General features: G+C 55.9%; 2 protein-coding genes across 3 annotated transcripts; both read left to right on the top strand.

The window, feature by feature from the left end:
- The first annotated feature begins 3,901 nt into the window (after positions 1-3,901).
- On the top strand, positions 3,902-7,435 carry RPS14 (ribosomal protein S14). The gene is made up of 5 exons (XM_054842220.1): positions 3,902-4,042; positions 5,364-5,514; positions 5,849-6,010; positions 6,511-6,587; positions 7,324-7,435. Exons 2-5 carry the CDS (start codon positions 5,366-5,368, stop codon positions 7,389-7,391), a joined length of 456 nt encoding a protein of 151 aa, XP_054698195.1. The 5' UTR covers positions 3,902-4,042; positions 5,364-5,365; the 3' UTR covers positions 7,392-7,435.
- Positions 7,436-12,906: 5,471 nt separating this feature from the next.
- CD74 (CD74 molecule) lies at positions 12,907-17,720 on the top strand. 2 transcript variants are annotated; one of them, XM_054841542.1, is made up of 9 exons: positions 12,910-13,049; positions 14,599-14,774; positions 14,886-14,977; positions 15,081-15,134; positions 15,376-15,471; positions 15,708-15,798; positions 16,221-16,409; positions 16,789-16,860; positions 17,031-17,720. In XM_054841542.1, the coding sequence occupies exons 1-9, from the start codon at positions 12,979-12,981 to the stop codon at positions 17,036-17,038; spliced, it is 849 nt and encodes a 282-aa protein (XP_054697517.1). In that variant the 5' UTR covers positions 12,910-12,978; the 3' UTR covers positions 17,039-17,720. The 2 variants fall into 2 exon arrangements, with proteins under 2 accessions (XP_054697518.1, XP_054697517.1); XM_054841543.1 differs by lacking the exon at positions 16,221-16,409 and having other exon boundaries at positions 12,907-13,049.
- Positions 17,721-17,770: the final 50 nt, after the last annotated feature.

Here is a 17,770-nt window from a genome sequence, read left to right as displayed (position 1 = left end):
AAGCTCACGGTACATATCTGAGTCACGGGCTGGCTGTCCCTGGACCTGCAAAATTCCCTTCATTCCTCAGAGGGGAAAAATGAGCCCAACATGGCTCAGCAGCTCCGCTGCTGTCCCTGCCCTCCCTGCATGCAGATACACGCTCCGCTCTGGCATTAATTGCCAAAAAGAGCTGCCCGGGTCCGTCTCACCACCTCACTGCGTGAGAAGGGATGCAGCGCGTGAAGACCCCGCTGGGTTTCATCTCCAGCCCATGGGAACAAGTTTTGTGTCCAGCCAGCAGGGATGAGATGCAGCAGGTCTGTTGGGTTTGGCTTTGGCAGCATGCTCTGGGAGAGCTTCTGACTTAAGGGGAGGCGAGGAAGCAATTTCAATCAAATGAAATGGGCAGATAAACAAAAAGAAAAGAAGAAAGGAAATCGTAGGGAAGGAGACACAAAGAATTGTAGACAATTACGGCTGCAAACTTGCAAACGCACTCCAAAGCATTCATTGAAGTCAAAGACTTCTTATCCTTAAACATTTCACTTCCCTCACAAGCCTTTTCTCTGAAGATCCCTGAATATCTTGCCTACACCAAAGGTACTTGAAAGCTCAGAAAACAAAAAGGGACAAACAGGAAGTTTTTAAACTATGAACTGCTGTAAAGGGTATTAAAGGGATTATTTTTTTCAGCCTTAAATGATTTGCAAACTCAGCCTGAAAATGTATCTGCACCGGGAACAGCTTTCTGAGGGCATGCTAACCTCCATCAGAGTTTTAGCAGAGGAGATTCATGCACAAATCATCAAGCAAAAAGCCAGCAATGAGTAATCAAAGGCACGCACCAAACTCCGAGGACAATCTGCAGAATCCGCAATCTCCAGCGGTAAAGTTTTCCACTGAATAATTGCTTCTGAGAAAAAGGAATTTGTTGAATGCTTGGTCTGGCATTTGCTAATACTTTTTTTTTTTAAAAAGAATGACCTACTCGCTGGAAACAGAAGGCTGCTCAGAAAAGCACTGGGATTTATTAATACCAGCTCTACCATTTTACATGAGTATCAGGTAGCTTTTTTTCCCCATTATCTTCCGTTTGCAAACACAAAGGAAACCGGTTCCTTTCCTGCACGCTTTAACTTACAGGCTCTTCTTCAGCACATCTGTCAGAAAGAAGTTCAGCGGCTTTCCTCCACGTTGTCTCCAATTTATTAATCAACACCGTCAGCTTCCTACTGAGTTACAGCCAAATTATGGTCCCCTTTAAGTCCATGGCAGCACTTCCACCGACTTCATTAGGACCAGAAACCGGCTCTTGAAGTCCCTGCCAATTCCTTAAGTGCTTTAACTTCAGCATTGGAGATTTCTTTTTTAATCTTCTTATGCTTGTTTCTGACACATCATTTTACATGTGTGCATGCACAAACTGCCTTTCTGAAACTAAAAACGGCCTTAAAAATTAATGGAAAACTTTTTTTTTTTTTTAAACCTGTGAAAGGCTGCTTTTGGGGTCCTGAATTTCTCTTTGCTGGGGTTAGAAGAAAAACGCCATTTTGAGGGGCCTGGGGCTGTTCCCACCAGCCCTGCGACAGCCCTGACCACAGACCCTGCTCCATACCAGGCTGACAGCGAGGGTTGAGCCTCCAGGGAGGGTTTTGGCCTCTTCCAGCTCCAGTCCCTGTTTCAAGGCCACCAGCAAGGCCACCGGACTGGTAGCTCGTGGGAACGAGATGCAGCCACGGAAACAGCAACATCCGAGCACCAAAAATTCCTGCTTGCGGGAAGCCGGGAGCCAAGGGCTCCACAGGTCAGGCCAGTTGCTTCCCACTGACCCCTCTCAGCCAGGACCGATTTACACCAGGGCCAAGGCCCGGGCAGGAGAAAAGGTCGAGAGCAGCGTTTCCATCTGCCTTGGCTCTCGGGCTCCTTTTTGTTTAGTCACTGGCTGAGTTATGAAACCCGCCTGCAGCGTCACTCTGTCTGTGGGTTTCCCATGGGCTGGGGAGGCTATTACCAAGGAGCAGCTGGAATGTTAATTACCCATTAAGGAACTAAATCTGGGGGATTTCTCCAAGCAAATACACATGGTCCCTGGCGCTGACCCCACCGTGGCCTGAGCATCCTTCCTGGCCAGGCTGGAGGACGCAATCCTCCCTTCTCGCTCATCCCAGCCCTGGAAGGTCCTCAGCGCTGTCCTCAGCAGCCAGGACAGCCTGCTCAGGGCTGGGATTCAGGGCCCAGGAACGTTTTGCAGGGCAAGACAGTTCCCTTGAAAACACGCCAGGACTGGTACAAGGCAAAGAGCGAGCGAAGAATTTGTCCCGGGGAGCGGAGAAAGCCCCATCCCTCACAGAGCCTGGAGGGACTGGGAGCAGCCTGCCTCCCAGCTGCTTTGGGACTGAGGGCAGCGGTGGATTCTGAACCGCTGAGTTGGTTTGGGTTTTTTATAGAAGCTCATCTGGTTATTTCAGCCTGTTCCCCCATAAGTGGAGGGTTGCTGTTTCCTTGCCTCTCTGACTTGCAGTGATTCCAGGAGAAGATCTGTAGATTGGTGCAAGCTTCATGGAGGATCGTTGCGGCCTGCCCTGCACATGTGGCTCCTTGGGGAGAAACCCACCCTGCCTGGCTCGGGCTGCCCGTGCACCCTTTACCATCCCCAGGGCTCCTTCTCGGATGGGTCACCCAGTCACCACGGCACATAGGGTGTGACGCAGGCCAACCTCTGCAGTGCTCACCTGCTGCGAGCCCCTTCCCTCCCCTTTCCTTCAAACCAGGCCATGGCTGTGTCACTGGAGCCCTGGGCTGGAATTACAGCAGTCCCGCTGATGTATATTTTAAAAGCCTCTCCTTCATTATTTAAGCAGGAAGATCCCTGATGCAGCAGCAAACTGTTAATGAAGAGAGAAGCGGGTGAGGGTGGCCTGCAGGGTCACGACAGGCTTTACGGTGGCACCCATGGGCACAGAGAGCTTTCCTGAGGCAGAAGCCCAGCAGAGGCAAGCAGGAGCCCAAACCTCTTCACCCTAATGTCAGCCGAGAGGTTTGCACCCCGGAGGGACCTGGGATGCTTGGCCAGAGACAGGACAAGATACCCTGAAAGACATCAGCCTTGCTGGGCAAGGGGATGCTCCCCTAAAATCACACAAAATATTCATTTGCTGGACCATCTTAATGTAAAACTTTACAAATTTACATTATGCTTGCTGTAGAGGTGGAACAAATCTTCCCCACTGATGGCTCTAGGAGTTAGTCCCTGCACCGTCGCTCATAGCTGCAAAGTCCGCACCGCTCACATCAGCTGCCTGACCTCCCAACAGAGAATTACATGTATTAAAACCTCTCCTGTTACCTCCTGAAGCGAAAGTACTCCAGACTTCCACATACTATAACCTCCATGTACATCCCTGCATGGGTGAAATTCCCAAACACCTCCTTGCAGTCCAGGCTCCCGCCTGAGGTCGGGGCAGGGAAAAGCAGCTGCCTGGACCCCCACGGCACCTCGCCGTGCTCAGCCGCCCAACAGCGAAGCGAAGGGGAACGGCCTGCGCCCTGGCCTGGCTCTAGCGGAGCACGGGCAGCACCGGCTGTGGCTGTGTGGCTGGGAGGAAGTGAGCTGCGTGCTGGCGTTACACCGATTTTCTTCCAGTTGTGTTTTAAACTGATTCAGGCTGGCGTTTCCACAGCTCTCCTGGCTCTGTCAGGAGCACGCACACACCCGCCCCCATCTTGGGCAGGGCTCCTCGGCCAGCGGCCGCCGCCATCTTGGGGAGGGACCCCAGGGAGGATGACGCCGCCATCTTTGGAAGGGACCCGGGGGAGAGGCGGCCGCGCCATCTCGGAGAGGTCGGCCCGGCTTGCCTTCGGGAACGCCGTTCACCGTTTCGCGGCGGCGCCCAGCCCAGCGGGATCGAGATTGGGACAGAATCCTGCGATCGGGGAAATGCCGCTTCCCGCGCCGCACTCGGCCGCCTCCCGCCATCACTTCCGGGTGAGCGGAGGTGACCTCCGCCCCCTGACCCCGGCCGCTTCCTTTCTAGCGGCGGCCTCCGGAGGAGACGGGGAGGTGAGTGTGGGGCTGCGGTGTATCCGCCGCCATCTGCCCGTCCGCGCCTCGCTGCGGTATCCCTGCCCGCCTCCTCGGGCCCGGGGGTCCGTGCGGAAGTACGCCTGGCGCGGCCGGCGGAGCGGGGCGCTGGGCCGCGGGCGAGCCGGGGGCTGGAGTAGCTGCGCGCTTGGGGCAGGCCCGGCGCTCCCGGTTGAGGGTGGAGAGCGGCCGGGCCCGGCCGAGTGGAGGACCGGGGAGGTCGGGCCGCGGGGCAAGGCCGCGGTTCTGTGCTTGGCCGAAGCTGGGGGCCGGCCCACCCCCGGTCCCGGCGGTGTGAGCCTCCTCCTGCCCGCTGGGCCCTGAGCGGTTCGGGCTGGGCCCGGTGCGGTTTCGGGTGAGCGCCGAGGAGCAGCGGGTACGTCGTTTTGAGGTTAATACCGGTGTTTGCTCTGTCCGTCGTGTGGGTATTGCTGGGCTTTACGGGCCCAGCTGGGGTGGTAAATGTCCCTGGAACCTTGGGCTGGCTGTCGGGAAGGGGATGGGCTTTGTCGGAGTGGCTGTCCGGGCTCAGTGCTGCTCTGTGGAGAGAGGGCCATCGGGCTACGGTCTGTGGGTGGAAGTAGGTCATGCTTGGGTTAACTTCCCTAGTGAAGTCATTTCTCCTGTACAAAACACCAGTTGTAGCTGGTGTTTGGCAGGAGAGGGCTGTAGGGAACCGTCTTCCTGTGCTCCGGGGGCAGATGCACAGGATCCCTGGCTGTCTGACCAAGCACTGCTGAGTGCCAGATCTGCCACCCTCCGTAGCTGGCTGCAGGCTTTGGAGGCAGAAGACTTACCTGGCCTGGTCCCAGTTAGGAGACCAGTAACGTGTAAGAACCCAAGGTAGTACTTGAAGGGTCTGGAGAGTCAGAGTTTTGTGACGGTACCCAGGTCTTTAATAACTGGTTAGGTCTTCTGTTTCCATAAAGTCACGTAAATGAGCAAGGGGAAGTTCTCAGGGTGTCTGGTTATCAAGCAAAGGGGCTCCCATGTGTTCTGCTGCAGTGGTGCCTGGGGACATCAGCTGCTGTGAAGCACAGCGTGGGTAGCTCCTCCTGTGAGGTGCAGCTGGAGACCCCACTATGCAGTTGTGGCCTGTCCGCCAGCAAGCAGCAAAGCGGGCAACATTGGGATTTTTAAGAAGTCCAGTTGTACGCCAGAATTACTCCCTGCATTTTACTGTTGGTAATCCATTTATATTGCTTGGTAAAAGGTTGCAGTAGCAGGGAAGTTCATAAAATCCTGTAAGAGAATGTTGAGAAATCCATCCTCACTCAGACTTTTCTCTTTTTTTGTTCAGAAATGGCACCTCGTAAGGGCAAGGAGAAGAAGGAAGAACAGGTCATCAGCTTGGGACCTCAGGTTGCTGAAGGAGAAAATGTGTTTGGCGTCTGCCACATCTTTGCTTCCTTCAATGACACTTTTGTCCACGTGACTGATCTCTCTGGCAAGTAAGTACTGAACACCGGCCACCTTGCTGCACTACCTGGCTGCTTTGGTTTTGGAACCAGGAATTAGATTTGGCCAGAGGTTCTACCAAAGTCCTTGAGCTTCTGCTGAGCTTTAAGATCAGATGGCGTGCATACGTGAACATAGACCAGGTGGCTTGGTGTGTTCCTCTGTGATGAATGTTGCATGCAAGCTACTGGATTGGCAGCTTATTGATCCAGTAAAAAGAAAACATTAAGACATAAAAAAAAATAGGTTCTGTCTGTAGCCAGAAGCTGGTTTGTGGGGAGGAAAGAGGAAGGGCTTTTTTCTCAATATCCCCTTTCCCTTTTGCAGGGAAACCATCTGCCGTGTGACTGGTGGCATGAAAGTGAAGGCCGACCGAGACGAGTCTTCTCCCTACGCAGCTATGCTGGCAGCCCAGGATGTTGCCCAGAGGTGCAAGGAACTGGGCATCACTGCCCTGCACATCAAGCTGCGTGCTACTGGCGGCAATAGGTACGTTGGAGGGGCTGGGCCCAGCCTTCCCAGAGGATGTGTCTGGTCTTCGAACCATGTCAGATCGCACCACATCCCTTCTTTGTCCTGCGTCAGTTGGGAAGGTGGATGGACCCTGTGAACTTGTCTTTAAACTTGGCCCAAAGGGTGTCTGTCACTTTGTGTGGTGACTGGCTGATGTCATCTCTCTCTGAGCATCTGGAACTCATGCTGAATGGGTGTCTTCGCTTGCCTGAAGCTGGGGGTGCGCTTATTTATCTAGTAGTGGATAGGGACGTGCTGTCAACTTGGAAATGTGTTATTGTGGAGTGACAGGGAAGTGCATGTCTAGTGGCTGATGGTGTGTGAATGGTTTGGGTCTGGGGACAGGAGGAGGTGAGTTCTGGTACCTGGGTGTTTTGGGGTGGGGAAACTGTGATTCTAATGCTGTCAGTTGTTTGTGAACTGTGTCCAACTTCTGAGTCATTTAAGGGATTATGGGTTCTGGTTCTCTCCTCCAGGACCAAGACTCCTGGACCTGGTGCCCAGTCAGCCCTGAGAGCTCTGGCCCGGTCTGGAATGAAGATCGGCCGCATTGGTGAGTGGTGGAGTAGGCGATAGCTAGGCCCATATGTCGGTATATCAGTGCAGAGCCTTGCTGCTTAAAAAAAACCCCCAACACTATAGTTTTGAGGGATTATTTAGTGAAAGGAGCTTAGCAGGTATATATGCTGCTTGGTTTGATGTTGGGAGGTTCTGCTTGGCCTCTGTCAGGTGGCACTGTAGGTATGATTTAGTTTAAACAGGTTCTTAAACTGACGATTCACCAGGAGGTGGCGTGAGCAGACCTCAGAAACCAAGTTTCTGTCTGCATGATAAACCCCGGCTGCACAGCAGGATGCTGATGCTCCTCTGACGTAACAGTGTTTGTGCCAGAGGCATTTCGTCACCTAGAAGCATTGCACTGGTCTCGGTGTAAGACGGTGACTCAGTAATAACTGAATTCCTCCAGCTGTTTACCGGAGAGTCCCAAACGTTGGGGAATCACAAGAAGCGGTGGTGTTGGTTGCTCTGAAAGTTATACCGAGCACCCTCTGTTTCTTTGGAAAGGCTGTGGCTGCCTGGCCCAAGTGGGGTTGGGCGATGGGGATTTTCGCTTCCTAAGTATGAAAAGCACTTGGCGAATTCACAAATACCTTCGCTCCCGTGGAGCGTTCGTTTCACCTGTGCGTGGATCCTATGGGGGTGACTGCTGGGGTTGGGGTGGCTGTGCCCACTTGGTGTCTTGGGGTACCTCTGGAAAGTAACAGTGTGTTTTGTGGTTCTCCCCGCAGAGGATGTCACCCCCATCCCATCTGACAGCACTCGCAGAAAGGGTGGTCGCCGTGGACGTCGTCTGTAAACAATGCTGCACCTTTGGTTATTAAAGCTCTCTTTTAAACCTTGGCTCAGCTGCGTGTTTTCTTACTGTGGCGTGCTCAGAAGTTGAGTGGCTTCGGTTTAATTACATATACGACTGGCTTATCCTCTGAAGCTGGGCTTCTGGTTTGGGTGGGTATTAGTACTGCTGCGGCTGAGGCGCCTTTGAATATGCACTGGGAAAGCTTCTAAAAGCACTGGAATTACAGCTCCCTCAGCTGCTCTGTTTAGATATTTACACTTCCAGAGGAAGAAAAATGACTCCTCATTTTAGTCACGCCCTGCTTCCTGCACTGATGTTTGCCATTCCGCAGACTGCACTGCCATCACCTGGAATAAATGCCCATTTCCACTGCTGCCAACATTCTCTTCCTAGCTCTCCAGGCTTTGAAATCTCTGCCGTTTCTGTCAGTTCCTCTTCTGTAGCAGGATTTTAGACCAAGAAAAGATTCGTGGGCATGCAATACTTGAGTAGTACAGTTTATAAGATCAGTATGCTCCTGGTGTCAAAGTTCTTTATGCTTGTGGTTAAAATAGTTGTGGCTTCTAGAACTTGAGAGAGAGATTAAATTGTTGAAACTCCTCCTGTGAAATGGTGACTGTAGCCCTTACACAGTGCAGTGCCTGTTCTGACGCTGGGTCAGTGTGCTGTCCTGCGGTGCTTGCAACTCATCGTGCTTTTCCTCCTCCGTGAGCTCGCTTGGAGCTGGTAAAATGTCTGGGAATGCTTGTGGTCAGGTTTAAATGATGGTTATTTATCAGAACTGGTTGAAAAACCTTAGGATTCTTAGCACAGTTACATGGCAATTATGAATAGTCATAGATGATATGTGACCTGTGAAATGAAGCTGGGAGGTGGTGTTCAGGTGTCCAGGGCTCTTGGAGGAGGTCTGTCTCCAGCTCCTGAGGTTCAAGAACCTTGCTGCTTTCGCGTGGGCTCTTTCCCAGCCCTCTCGGGCGGATTCCTTCACCTGCCTGCTCCCGAGCCTCTCCCCCTCACGGGAGAGGGTGCTTTGGGTGGTGGTGTTGGTGGAGGTGCTCCGCTCTCAAAGCAGTCTCTGTCCTGGTGAAGTTACTCTGCCTGGGTTGGATTCAGGGCCTCTTGTTCCCATCAGACTTGATCTTCAGTTCTCGAGCGCTCTGGCATGGTGAAAGTGGATGAGTCTCGCAGCTGAGGAAGCCAGCCTGGCTGATCTGAAGTCGTGATGCATCCTGGTCTTCATAGTGAAAACTATGTGGATGGTGGTGGTTTCAAAGTGAGTCATGATCTCTTGGAGGGGTCCCTGCTGTGGAAAAGAAAGCTGGGCTTGTAAGCGAGCTGACTGCTGCTGGGTTTGCTGCAAACTGTTGCTTAATGCGTGACTTCCCCTTTCTGTGGACAAAAATCTCTGCCTGAACAGATGTTCTTAAGCCAGCGTTTCCCTTGGCGCAGCCATGGTGTTTTATTTGTAATTTTATCTGTGGCCATGGAAAACTTTAGAATAAACTTCCCTCACTGTCCTAAAAGTGCACTATTTGCAGTTCAAATCACTATTTTCCTGTACTTGAGGTGTTCTTTGAAGTGCCGTGTGGAGCAGGTGCCGAAAACGTGAAACCGGCAGTGGCTCGGCCAGCGTGGAGCTGGAGGGAGGAGGGCAGGGGAGCAGGCTGCTCTTTGTGGGAGGCAAAGGTGTGGTGTGTCACTAACGGCTCTGGTCAATAATTTCTTTAATTACTCTTATATAGCCATAGGACAAGGGGTAATGGTTTTAAATTAAAAGAGAGGGGATTCAGACTAGATGTAAGGAAAAAATGTTTTACGCTGAGGGGGGGTGAGGCACTGGAGCAGGTTGCCCAGAGGGGTGGTAGATGCCCCATCCCTGGGAACGTTCAAGGTCGGGTTGGACGGGGCTCTGAGCATCCTGGTCTAGATGAAGATGTTCCTGCTCATGGCAGGGCGGTCAGACTAGATGACCTTTAAAGGCCCCTTCCACCCTAAACCATTCTGTGGTAAAATCCAAGGTAGGACCTTTGTAGTGGTACAAATCTAACACCTTGTCTCTTTGGGTGCAGTTTGTGATGTTTTCTGCTCAGTTGTGGCTCCTGTCTGTTGCCTGCCGAGGCAGAGCACAGCCACCCCACTGCAGGCTGCCTTACCCTGCTGCTTTTAGGGCAGACCTGGATGAGGGAAGGTGTCTGCTCAGTACCGCTCCCCAGGCACAGGAATGGAAGGGGCTTTTCATCTGTCTGGTGGGTTCCCCCCATGTAGCGGGGTCAGGCTGAGCTCCAGTGGTGGTGACCCTTGCCATGGCTCTGGAGAGGACCCTCACACCTAACCCGAGGCAGGAGGAACTCAGACCTACTGCCCTGCTCGGCATATCCCCCTCCCGGGGAGGATTTCTGGGATTTGCACAGGCGGCAGGAGCTTTGCCCAGTGCGGGAAGGGGAATTTGCTGTATCAGCCCTTAATCTTTGGAAGCGGGAGCTCTGCTCAGCACACAGGGCTCTCCGGGCAGAGCTGCCGTAAGCCCAGCTCACAGGCAGGGTCTTCCCTGGGCTCGCTGCACAATTAATGGCAAAAATCGCTTTTATTTCTTAGCCGACCTGACGTCTTTGAAACAACTTCCCGTGTCGGTGTGAAACCCCCCCAGGGGAGAAATGGTGAATAAGGAAGAGAAACTCGCCTGGAGCGGGCTGCTTGTTACTTGTCCCAGGGCTGGCTGGAGGGAAAGGCTCTCCCGGCTGAGCGCGGGGTGGGTTTCATGGCGCTTGCCCTTGGGTTTGCCCATCCTGTGCTGCCGAGGGTGTTGTCCGAGGGGGCACTGAGAAACGTGGGTTTGCTCACCCGGTGCCAGCCTGCACGGGATCTGCGGGCTGCGAGACGGGGGCTCGGCTGGTAATGAATGGTTTCACGTGAACGCCCGTGGGGTTATTTCTGCCTCCCTGCTTGAAATAATTGCTCTGCTGGCTTGGGTCGAGGTCCCCGGGGAGTGAACAGGTCTGAGCTGAGTCCTGGTACTGCTCCTTGCCCCAAATGGCTTCTTTTCCCCCCAAAAGACAGCTGCTTCCCCACCCTGGTGATGGCGCATGTTGTGTTTTTCATGGGCAGCACAAAATATGCACAAATACCAAACCTTGGGGGTGAGAGCATGGGGATGAGCCTGCGCTGGGTCCTGAGGCTATGGAGGGAAGAGGGGGATGAGGCAGGCTGAAAGCTGCTCTGTAACTAGCTCTGCATCTTCCTGGGAAAATCAGTTTACAGGCTTAAAACACTTCAGATGCCACGGCCCTGTGCAGAAAGGTGTAGTGTGGGGGGAAAAAGTACTGAAGTTAGACATGAGGAAGAAATTCTTCCCTGTGAGGGTGCTGAGGCCCTGGCACAGGTTGCCCAGAGAAGCTGTGGCTGCCCCTGGCTCCCTGGCAGTGTTCAAGGCCAGGTTGGATGGGGCTTTGGGCAACCTGGGCTAGTGGAGGGTGTCCCTGTCCTTGGCAGCGGTTTGGAACTGGATGGGCTTTAAGGTCCCTTCCAGCCCAAACCATTCTAAGTTAATGGAAATGTCTGTGTGCGAAACGAGGGCTGAATCGGTGCTGACAGTCCCCCCGGGCTGGGGGCTGAGGGGGCTCAGCTGGCCCACAGGGGGAAGTGGGGGGTCTCCTCCACCCCCCCCAGTTTATCGACTGTGTTTGTGGTTTGCAGAGTCGGCTCCAGCGCCGTGAAATTGCTGGGGGTTTCACTCGCTGAGTTCCTGTTCAGATTTTCCTTAGTTCCCCTTAGGCTGGTCACGGAACATGCCCGGAGTGTGGCCCTGGGGCTGGGGGCTTGTGGCCCCAGTGAGGGCTGGAGCTGCGAGAAAAACCTGCATCCCCCAAACCCCCGGTGCCTGCCACGGGCTGAGAGCAAGGGGAGAGGAGAGCCGAAAAGTTTATGGAAGGGTTTTATCCTTGTGGGGGTTTTTTTCCTATTTTCCCTTGTGTTTTTTTTAAACACCTCAGAGAGTTTCTAAATGCAGCATCATCTAAAAAGCAGCAGAGAAGTTATTTGTCTTCAAAATAGCCTCTGGGGAGGAATGCAGGTGGGGGCAGGAGCTGGGGACGTGGGTAACCTGTGGCAAGGCTGATGGACACCCCTGGGCAGGGGGTCTGTGCACCCCTGGGTGCCCTGGGGCTTTCCCGACTGGGCCGCGTGAGCCCAGGGATGGGATGGGGGTCTGTGCCCCCCTGGGTGCCCTGGGGCTTTCCCGACTGGGCCGCGTGAGCCCAGGGATGGGATGGGGCTCCGAGCCCCAAAGCCCTTCCTGCGATTTCCCACCTGGGAGGCCAGAGCATCATCCCACCAGCGCCTGCTTCTCCTGCAGAAACAGCATCTGCTGGGAGACCCTGCCCCGCTCCTTGGAAATGCTTTTAGGTTATTCCTGAGCCCTGCTCTCCCAGCACACTGCCAGGGCTGGCCAGGATGGCAGGACAGCTCCGGGACCGACCCTGGAGAAGGGATGGAGCCAGTGAAGAAACCTGCCTGAGCTTGTCCCAGCCTTACCACTCTCTGGCCCCTGGGCCGTGCGTGGGGAGGTTTGCCTGGTAACTGGTGATGCGGGCGGATTGCTTTTAATTTCACACTTGGAGTTTCACTTTTGGCTGATCCCTGGCCACGGTCGTGCTGGGTCCTGATGTGGTGCTGGGCATGGCGTGCCCGGCAAGACCAAACCCCACGGTGCAGCGCTGGCGTCAGGAAAGTGTTACGCCTGGGCTGCCCTGGGTCCTTGTAGAAAATCACCTAAAATCAGCGTTATGGGAGTGGATGACTGCTCTCGCCATGTGGCACTAGCAGGGCTGTGGGGTGGGCTATGGACCCACCTTGGGGGTTGCTTGTCCTCTCTCAGGTTTGGGGGTTCAGCCCCCTGAAGCTGCTGCAGGCAGGTGAGGGGGGTGATGCAAGAGGGAGGGGGGCTTGAAAACACTTGTGGTCCTTTAACTGTTGCCCCCTCAGCCCGAGAGGTGCTGGCCAAGCACCCCCACCTGGAGGGGGGTGGGGTGTCCAAAGTGACCCTTGAGGTGAGGTTTGGGCAAAGTGCGACTTTTCCAGGGCAGCGAAGGTGAGAGTGTGAGGGGGTGTACCCTGACAGCATGCCCCCATGGAGGGTCCTGCTCAGCCTTTGGTGTGGGGAGCCCTCCCCACGGCGTACCACCCCCTGCATCCCACCCCCTTCCTCGGGCGTTACCTCCCACCTCCCCCATCCCAACTCCACATCCCACTTCTCACATTCTGTATCCCATATCCCCCAGGGGTACCAGAGCCCCCAGGCCCATGGCACAGGGTGTCACCAGGCTGGGCATCGTGACCTGCCGTGGCGGTGGGGTGGGAAGCGATGCCCCACGAAGCGGCTGCGGCGCTCACAGCCAGATCCAGCATCATTTCTAGACCAGAGACCTGCCGAGCAGAGGTCTGCCTGGCAACAGGTGATGAAGGTGCCAGCAGCCAATGGGGCTTTTTTTTGGCCCCTCCCGGGGGTGGCGGGGCAGGGTGGGGGCCCGGGGGTATTTCCATCCGCAGCACTCGGGGCGCTCATTGCCATCGGGGTGCAGACAGCAAAGCCATGGCCGAGGAGCAGCGGGACCTCATCTCCGACCGCGGCAGCAACGTGCTCAATGTCAGGGACACCCAGAGGTGCCGCTGCTGGGGACACGGGGGTGGGGGGCTTGGGGGTGTTGGGGTCTAGGAGGCACGGGGAGGACAAAGCGGGCACGATGGGACATGGGGCAGAGGGGGCATTGTGTGGCCGTGGGGTGGAAGGGGATGCAGTTGGGCCAGGGGGGCACAGAGCGACCATGGGGCAGAAGTTGGGGATCACACTGTGACTATGGGGCACTGTGGACCCAAGGGGGCTGTGGCGTGGCTATGGGGTAGAAGGGGTTGGAGCAAGGCTGTGGGGCAGGCAGGGGCACGGGGTGGCCATGGGGTTGAGAGGGTCACTGTACCTCTGGGGCAGATGGGGGCATGGCACAGCTATGGGGTGGGCAGGTTCACGGGTGGCTATGGGGCAGATGAGGGCACGGCTATGGGGCAGGCAGGTTCAAGTCATGGCTATGGGGTGGACGAGGGAGCAGCATGGCTGTGGGGCAGGACGGCTCAGGTCATGGCTGTGGGGTGGATGGAACACAGCATGGCTGTGGGGCAGGATGGCTGATGACATGGCTATGGGGCAGGCAGGGTAGAGGGTGGCCATGGGACAGGCAAGGACATGGCGCAGACCCGGAGCCCAGCCGGCTTTGTGGGGCCACCCCCCATGTCCCAACCAGCCCCCATATCCCAAACTCCTTGGGCCCCTCCATCGAACACTTCCAGCCAATCAGAAGCCTGGGAGCTCTGACATCATCAGTCACCAGGCAGACATCCAGGCAGCGAGTCCCGCTCCGGACATTGCCTGCAGCAGCAGGAGCAGCTGGGCAGCACCCATGGGTGCCCCACCTCGTCGGGCAGCGGAGGCAGGTGGTGGCTCTCTGGGGTGCTGCTGCACCCCGCCAGTGCCCCGTTCACCCCGGCGGGGCAGGATCTGGCCCAGGGAAGCCTGGCAGGCGCCACATGATGCTTGGCTTTGCCTTCCCTTGGCACCCGAAGTCTGTGGCATCACTGTGACACCACCTGCCCGGCCTGCCTGCGTGCTGCCTGTGCGCGGGCTGCCCTGCACTTTCGCTTTTTGCACCAAATTTTAAAAATTAAGTGTAATCTGGCATCCCATCGGACATGTCCTCTGCCCCCTGGGACCGGTGAGGCTTCAAGTGGCTTCATCATCCCGCAGAAGGCAATGCCCAGAGCAGTGCCATGCCCCAAAATCCCCTGGCAGTGCCCTGCCCGCAGCCCCCATGTACCCACGTGCTCCTCAGGTTAACCCCCCCCCCCGCCTCCCCCCCTCGCCCCCGCAGTGGGTTTCGGTTCCCCCAGTGTGGAGGAGTGACCTTCACGCTGAGATTTCACTTCTGCATGCCGAGAAAGAGCAATTTGCATTTGTCTGGCTGCAAACCCCCCGGGAGGGGGGTGTTTGGGGTGGCACGTGACGTGGGGGGGGGGGGTGATGTGGGCTGCAGGGGCGGGGGGGTTTTAGGGGGTGGTATGAGTTTATGGTATGGTATGGTGTGGTATGGTATGGTTTAGCAGGGTATGAGGACATCTGCTGCTGCTGGTGGCTGGGGCTGAGCTCCCTCTCAATGTCCTGCAGGTCTGCGTTGGGCCGCAAAGCCGCCTTCTCCACGCTGTCCATCCTGGTGGCCCTGCTGATTGCTGGCCAGGCTGTCACCGTCTACTTCGTCTACCAGCAAAGCGGGCAGATCAGCAAGCTGATCAAGACCTCCCAGACCCTGCAGCTGGAGGCACTGCAGAGGAAGCTGCCTGCCAGTCAGTAGCCCCCACGGGCACCCGTGTGGTGGTGGGGTGGCCAGAGAGAGGGGATGGGTCACCCCTGGACCACCCAACGCAGCATCCCTCACGCCACTTCTTTCCTGGCAGGTGCCAAGCCAGTGAACAAGATGAAGATGGCCATGGTGAGCATGCCCATGGCCATGAAGGTCCTGCCTCTTGCCCCCTCTACAGGCAACACGGTAAGAGATGCCCATCACTGTTTGGCACTGACCGCTGCCTGCTGCCCTCAGGGCTTGCTGCCAGCCCTTGCGCTCACGCTGCCCCTTTGCCTTTTCTCTTGAGGTTATGGCCCCTGCTAGCAACAGAACTGAGGACCAAGTGAAGCACGTGCTGCTGGTAAGGTTCCCCGCTCCCCCACTGGCCCCGTAGCTGCCCCCTGCACTGCAGGAGGCGATGGGACCCTCTGCTTCCAGCTTCAAGCTGGGTCTTGGCTGGGTCTGGGGTCTCTTGGGGTGCTCAGTGCTGTTGGGAGCTCCTGGCCTTCTGCAATGTCTGTCTGGCTGATATAAGCAGAGCTTCACCTCCACACACACCTTGTTTTTCTTTGCCCTGTCTCACCATGGTGGTCATTCTGCAGCAAGCAGACCCCAGGAAGAAGTTCCCGGAGCTGAAGGACAACCTGTTGGACAACCTGAAGAACCTGAAGAACACCATGACTGATAGAGACTGGAAGGTCAGTGCTTGCTGACATCCTACTCTTCCCCTTCCAGGAGCACCCTACTTTGTGGAGGGACTGGGGTGTCCCCACCTGGAAAAACCAAGTCCTGCTTTAGCCAGGCTTGGGTTACTCCCACCCCAAGGAAGGTCGTGGTGCTCATGACCTTCCTTGGCCCAAGCTGGAGCTTGTGGCTCGGCCGCCCCGTGCTGCACCCCCCATGCCGGTTAACGTGCTGGTTCCCCTCGTTGCAGTCCTTTGAATCCTGGATGCAGAAGTGGCTGCTGTTTGAAATGGCCAAGAACCCCAAGCAGGAGGAGCGTAAGGCGATCCCGGTGGAGAAAGGTACCAGGGATGGGGCTGCTGAGCTGGGGGGGTCGGGACCGGCCCTTGGGGAACAGCAACCCCCCAGGAGGTGCCAGCATGGAGCTTCCCAAAGGCAACCGACCCCTCTGTCCCCCGACGGGTCATGGACCTCAGCATTTCATGGGGACCCCCTGGCTGGTGGCCTTTAGGCCATCACAGAGCCGCTGCCCGCTGCCTGCAGGGCATTTGGGATGAGCAAATGGCCGTAAAGCCAGAAAGTACACCAAATCCTCAGCCCTTGGCGAGCCCAAGAGCTTTAGCAAGGTCACTGGGGTGGGGCTTGTTCACTTTTAAGTTTAATTTAATTGCTTCTGGATAAAAAGCTCCTGCCAAGGCTGCTGGGCGGCAGAAGGGGCCGGGGGGCTCACGTGGTCTCCCCCCTTTTTTTTTTATTGCCCTAGTGCAAACTAAGTGCCAGGCAGAGGCCAGTTCTGGGGGTGTCCGGCCAGGCCACTTCCGCCCGCAGTGCGATGAGAACGGCGACTACCTGCCCAAGCAGTGCAATGCCGCCACGGGCTACTGCTGGTGCTCCTACAAAAATGGCACCAAGATTGAGGGCACTGCCACTCGGGAAAAGCTGGACTGCCCTGGTAGGTCGGCGGGGAGGGGACGGAGAAGAGGAACGAGCAGCGTGCATGGATGCTGCCCTCCGTTTTGCTTGCAGTTAGGGAAGAGGAGAGCTGCCAGGGAGAGGAGAGGGGGGTGCCCAAGCTGTAGAGCATCCCTCACCCATCTTTGGCGCCAGCATGTCAAGGATGGAAGGGACCTTGAAAACCCCGGGCATGCCCCCCCCCCCCGGTAGCTGCAGTGACAGCAGAGGCACGCAGTCGAGGTTTTCCATGAGCCCCTCTTGCCCCGAAACCCGTGGCTCAGTGGGTGGGTGCAGGCTCTCCCCTGCTGCCTTCAGAGGGGTGGGGGCGATGGGCAGCCCCAGGGGTCCAGCACCCACATCCTGCTCTCTCTCCACAGACACCCCCGCCATGGAGCTGGAGGACATGATCTTCTCCGGGGTGGACATGCTCAAGCTGGGTGCAGAGAAAGGTGAGAGGCTGGGGAGGGGGGTGGCACAGGTCCAGGCCCAGGCACCACAGCAGCACAAAATCTCTGCTGGGGCAGCAGCAGGTGGGGATGGAGACAGGCCAAAGCAGCCTGGGCTGTGGGAGGGCCCGGAGCCATCTCACTGACTCCTTCCTCTCTTTCCTCCACAACAGCCAAGTAGAAGAGGACACCTGCAGACACCCGTCCCCTCTTCAGCACCCCAGCTCCTGTGTTTTACTTTTTTGCTCTATTTCATTTCTGCTCTTACACTGCTTTCCCAAGATGATTAATAGTGGGCACCCCTGCATGCTCCTGCCCCTTGAGGCATCGGTTGCAACCCTTCTCCTGCTGCAGGGCACCAGACGGGGCTGAGCTGCCACCAGGATCAGTGCTAGAGAGAGAGTGTTCCCTCAAGAGGGTGGGTAAAGCAGGCTGGAAAATTATTTTAATGATGTCAGATGTGTTAAGTCCCGTTCCCTTTTGCTCATCGGCATACCACAGCACCCGGGGAGCCACAGGCGCAGAGCTCAGCCCTGCTGAAGAACAGCCACTAATGCTTTCTTATGCTGAACAAACATTAAAAGCAGCAAAACAACCTCCACCAGCTTCTTAACTGACCCCCATAGGTTGAAGCCCTGTTAGATTACTAGAGCAGGTTTTTTTTTTTTTCTTGTGGATATTCAGTTTCATAGAGCTAGATGCTCAAGTTCAGCTTTTACCTTCAGGCTGGAGAACAGCTGCAGCAGTGAGCAACAGCGGGCAGAGGAGCTGACCCTGGAGTCTCAGGGGCTTCTAGTTTTTCTGAATAGATCTGATAATGACCTCACAAGCTAATTTTTTCAAATAAACTTTTGAATAAGAAAGCCTTGTAAGCAAACTCTAGCAGGGCAGTGCTTGCAAACAGTTTGCAGCT

The sequence above is a fragment of the Grus americana genome, chromosome 14, assembly GCF_028858705.1.
Source record: "Grus americana isolate bGruAme1 chromosome 14, bGruAme1.mat, whole genome shotgun sequence".
In the NCBI taxonomy this organism is placed as follows: Eukaryota; Metazoa; Chordata; class Aves; order Gruiformes; family Gruidae; genus Grus; species Grus americana.
Note: the sequence above shows the minus strand (reverse complement) of the source record. Positions and strands in the feature narration are given on the sequence as shown.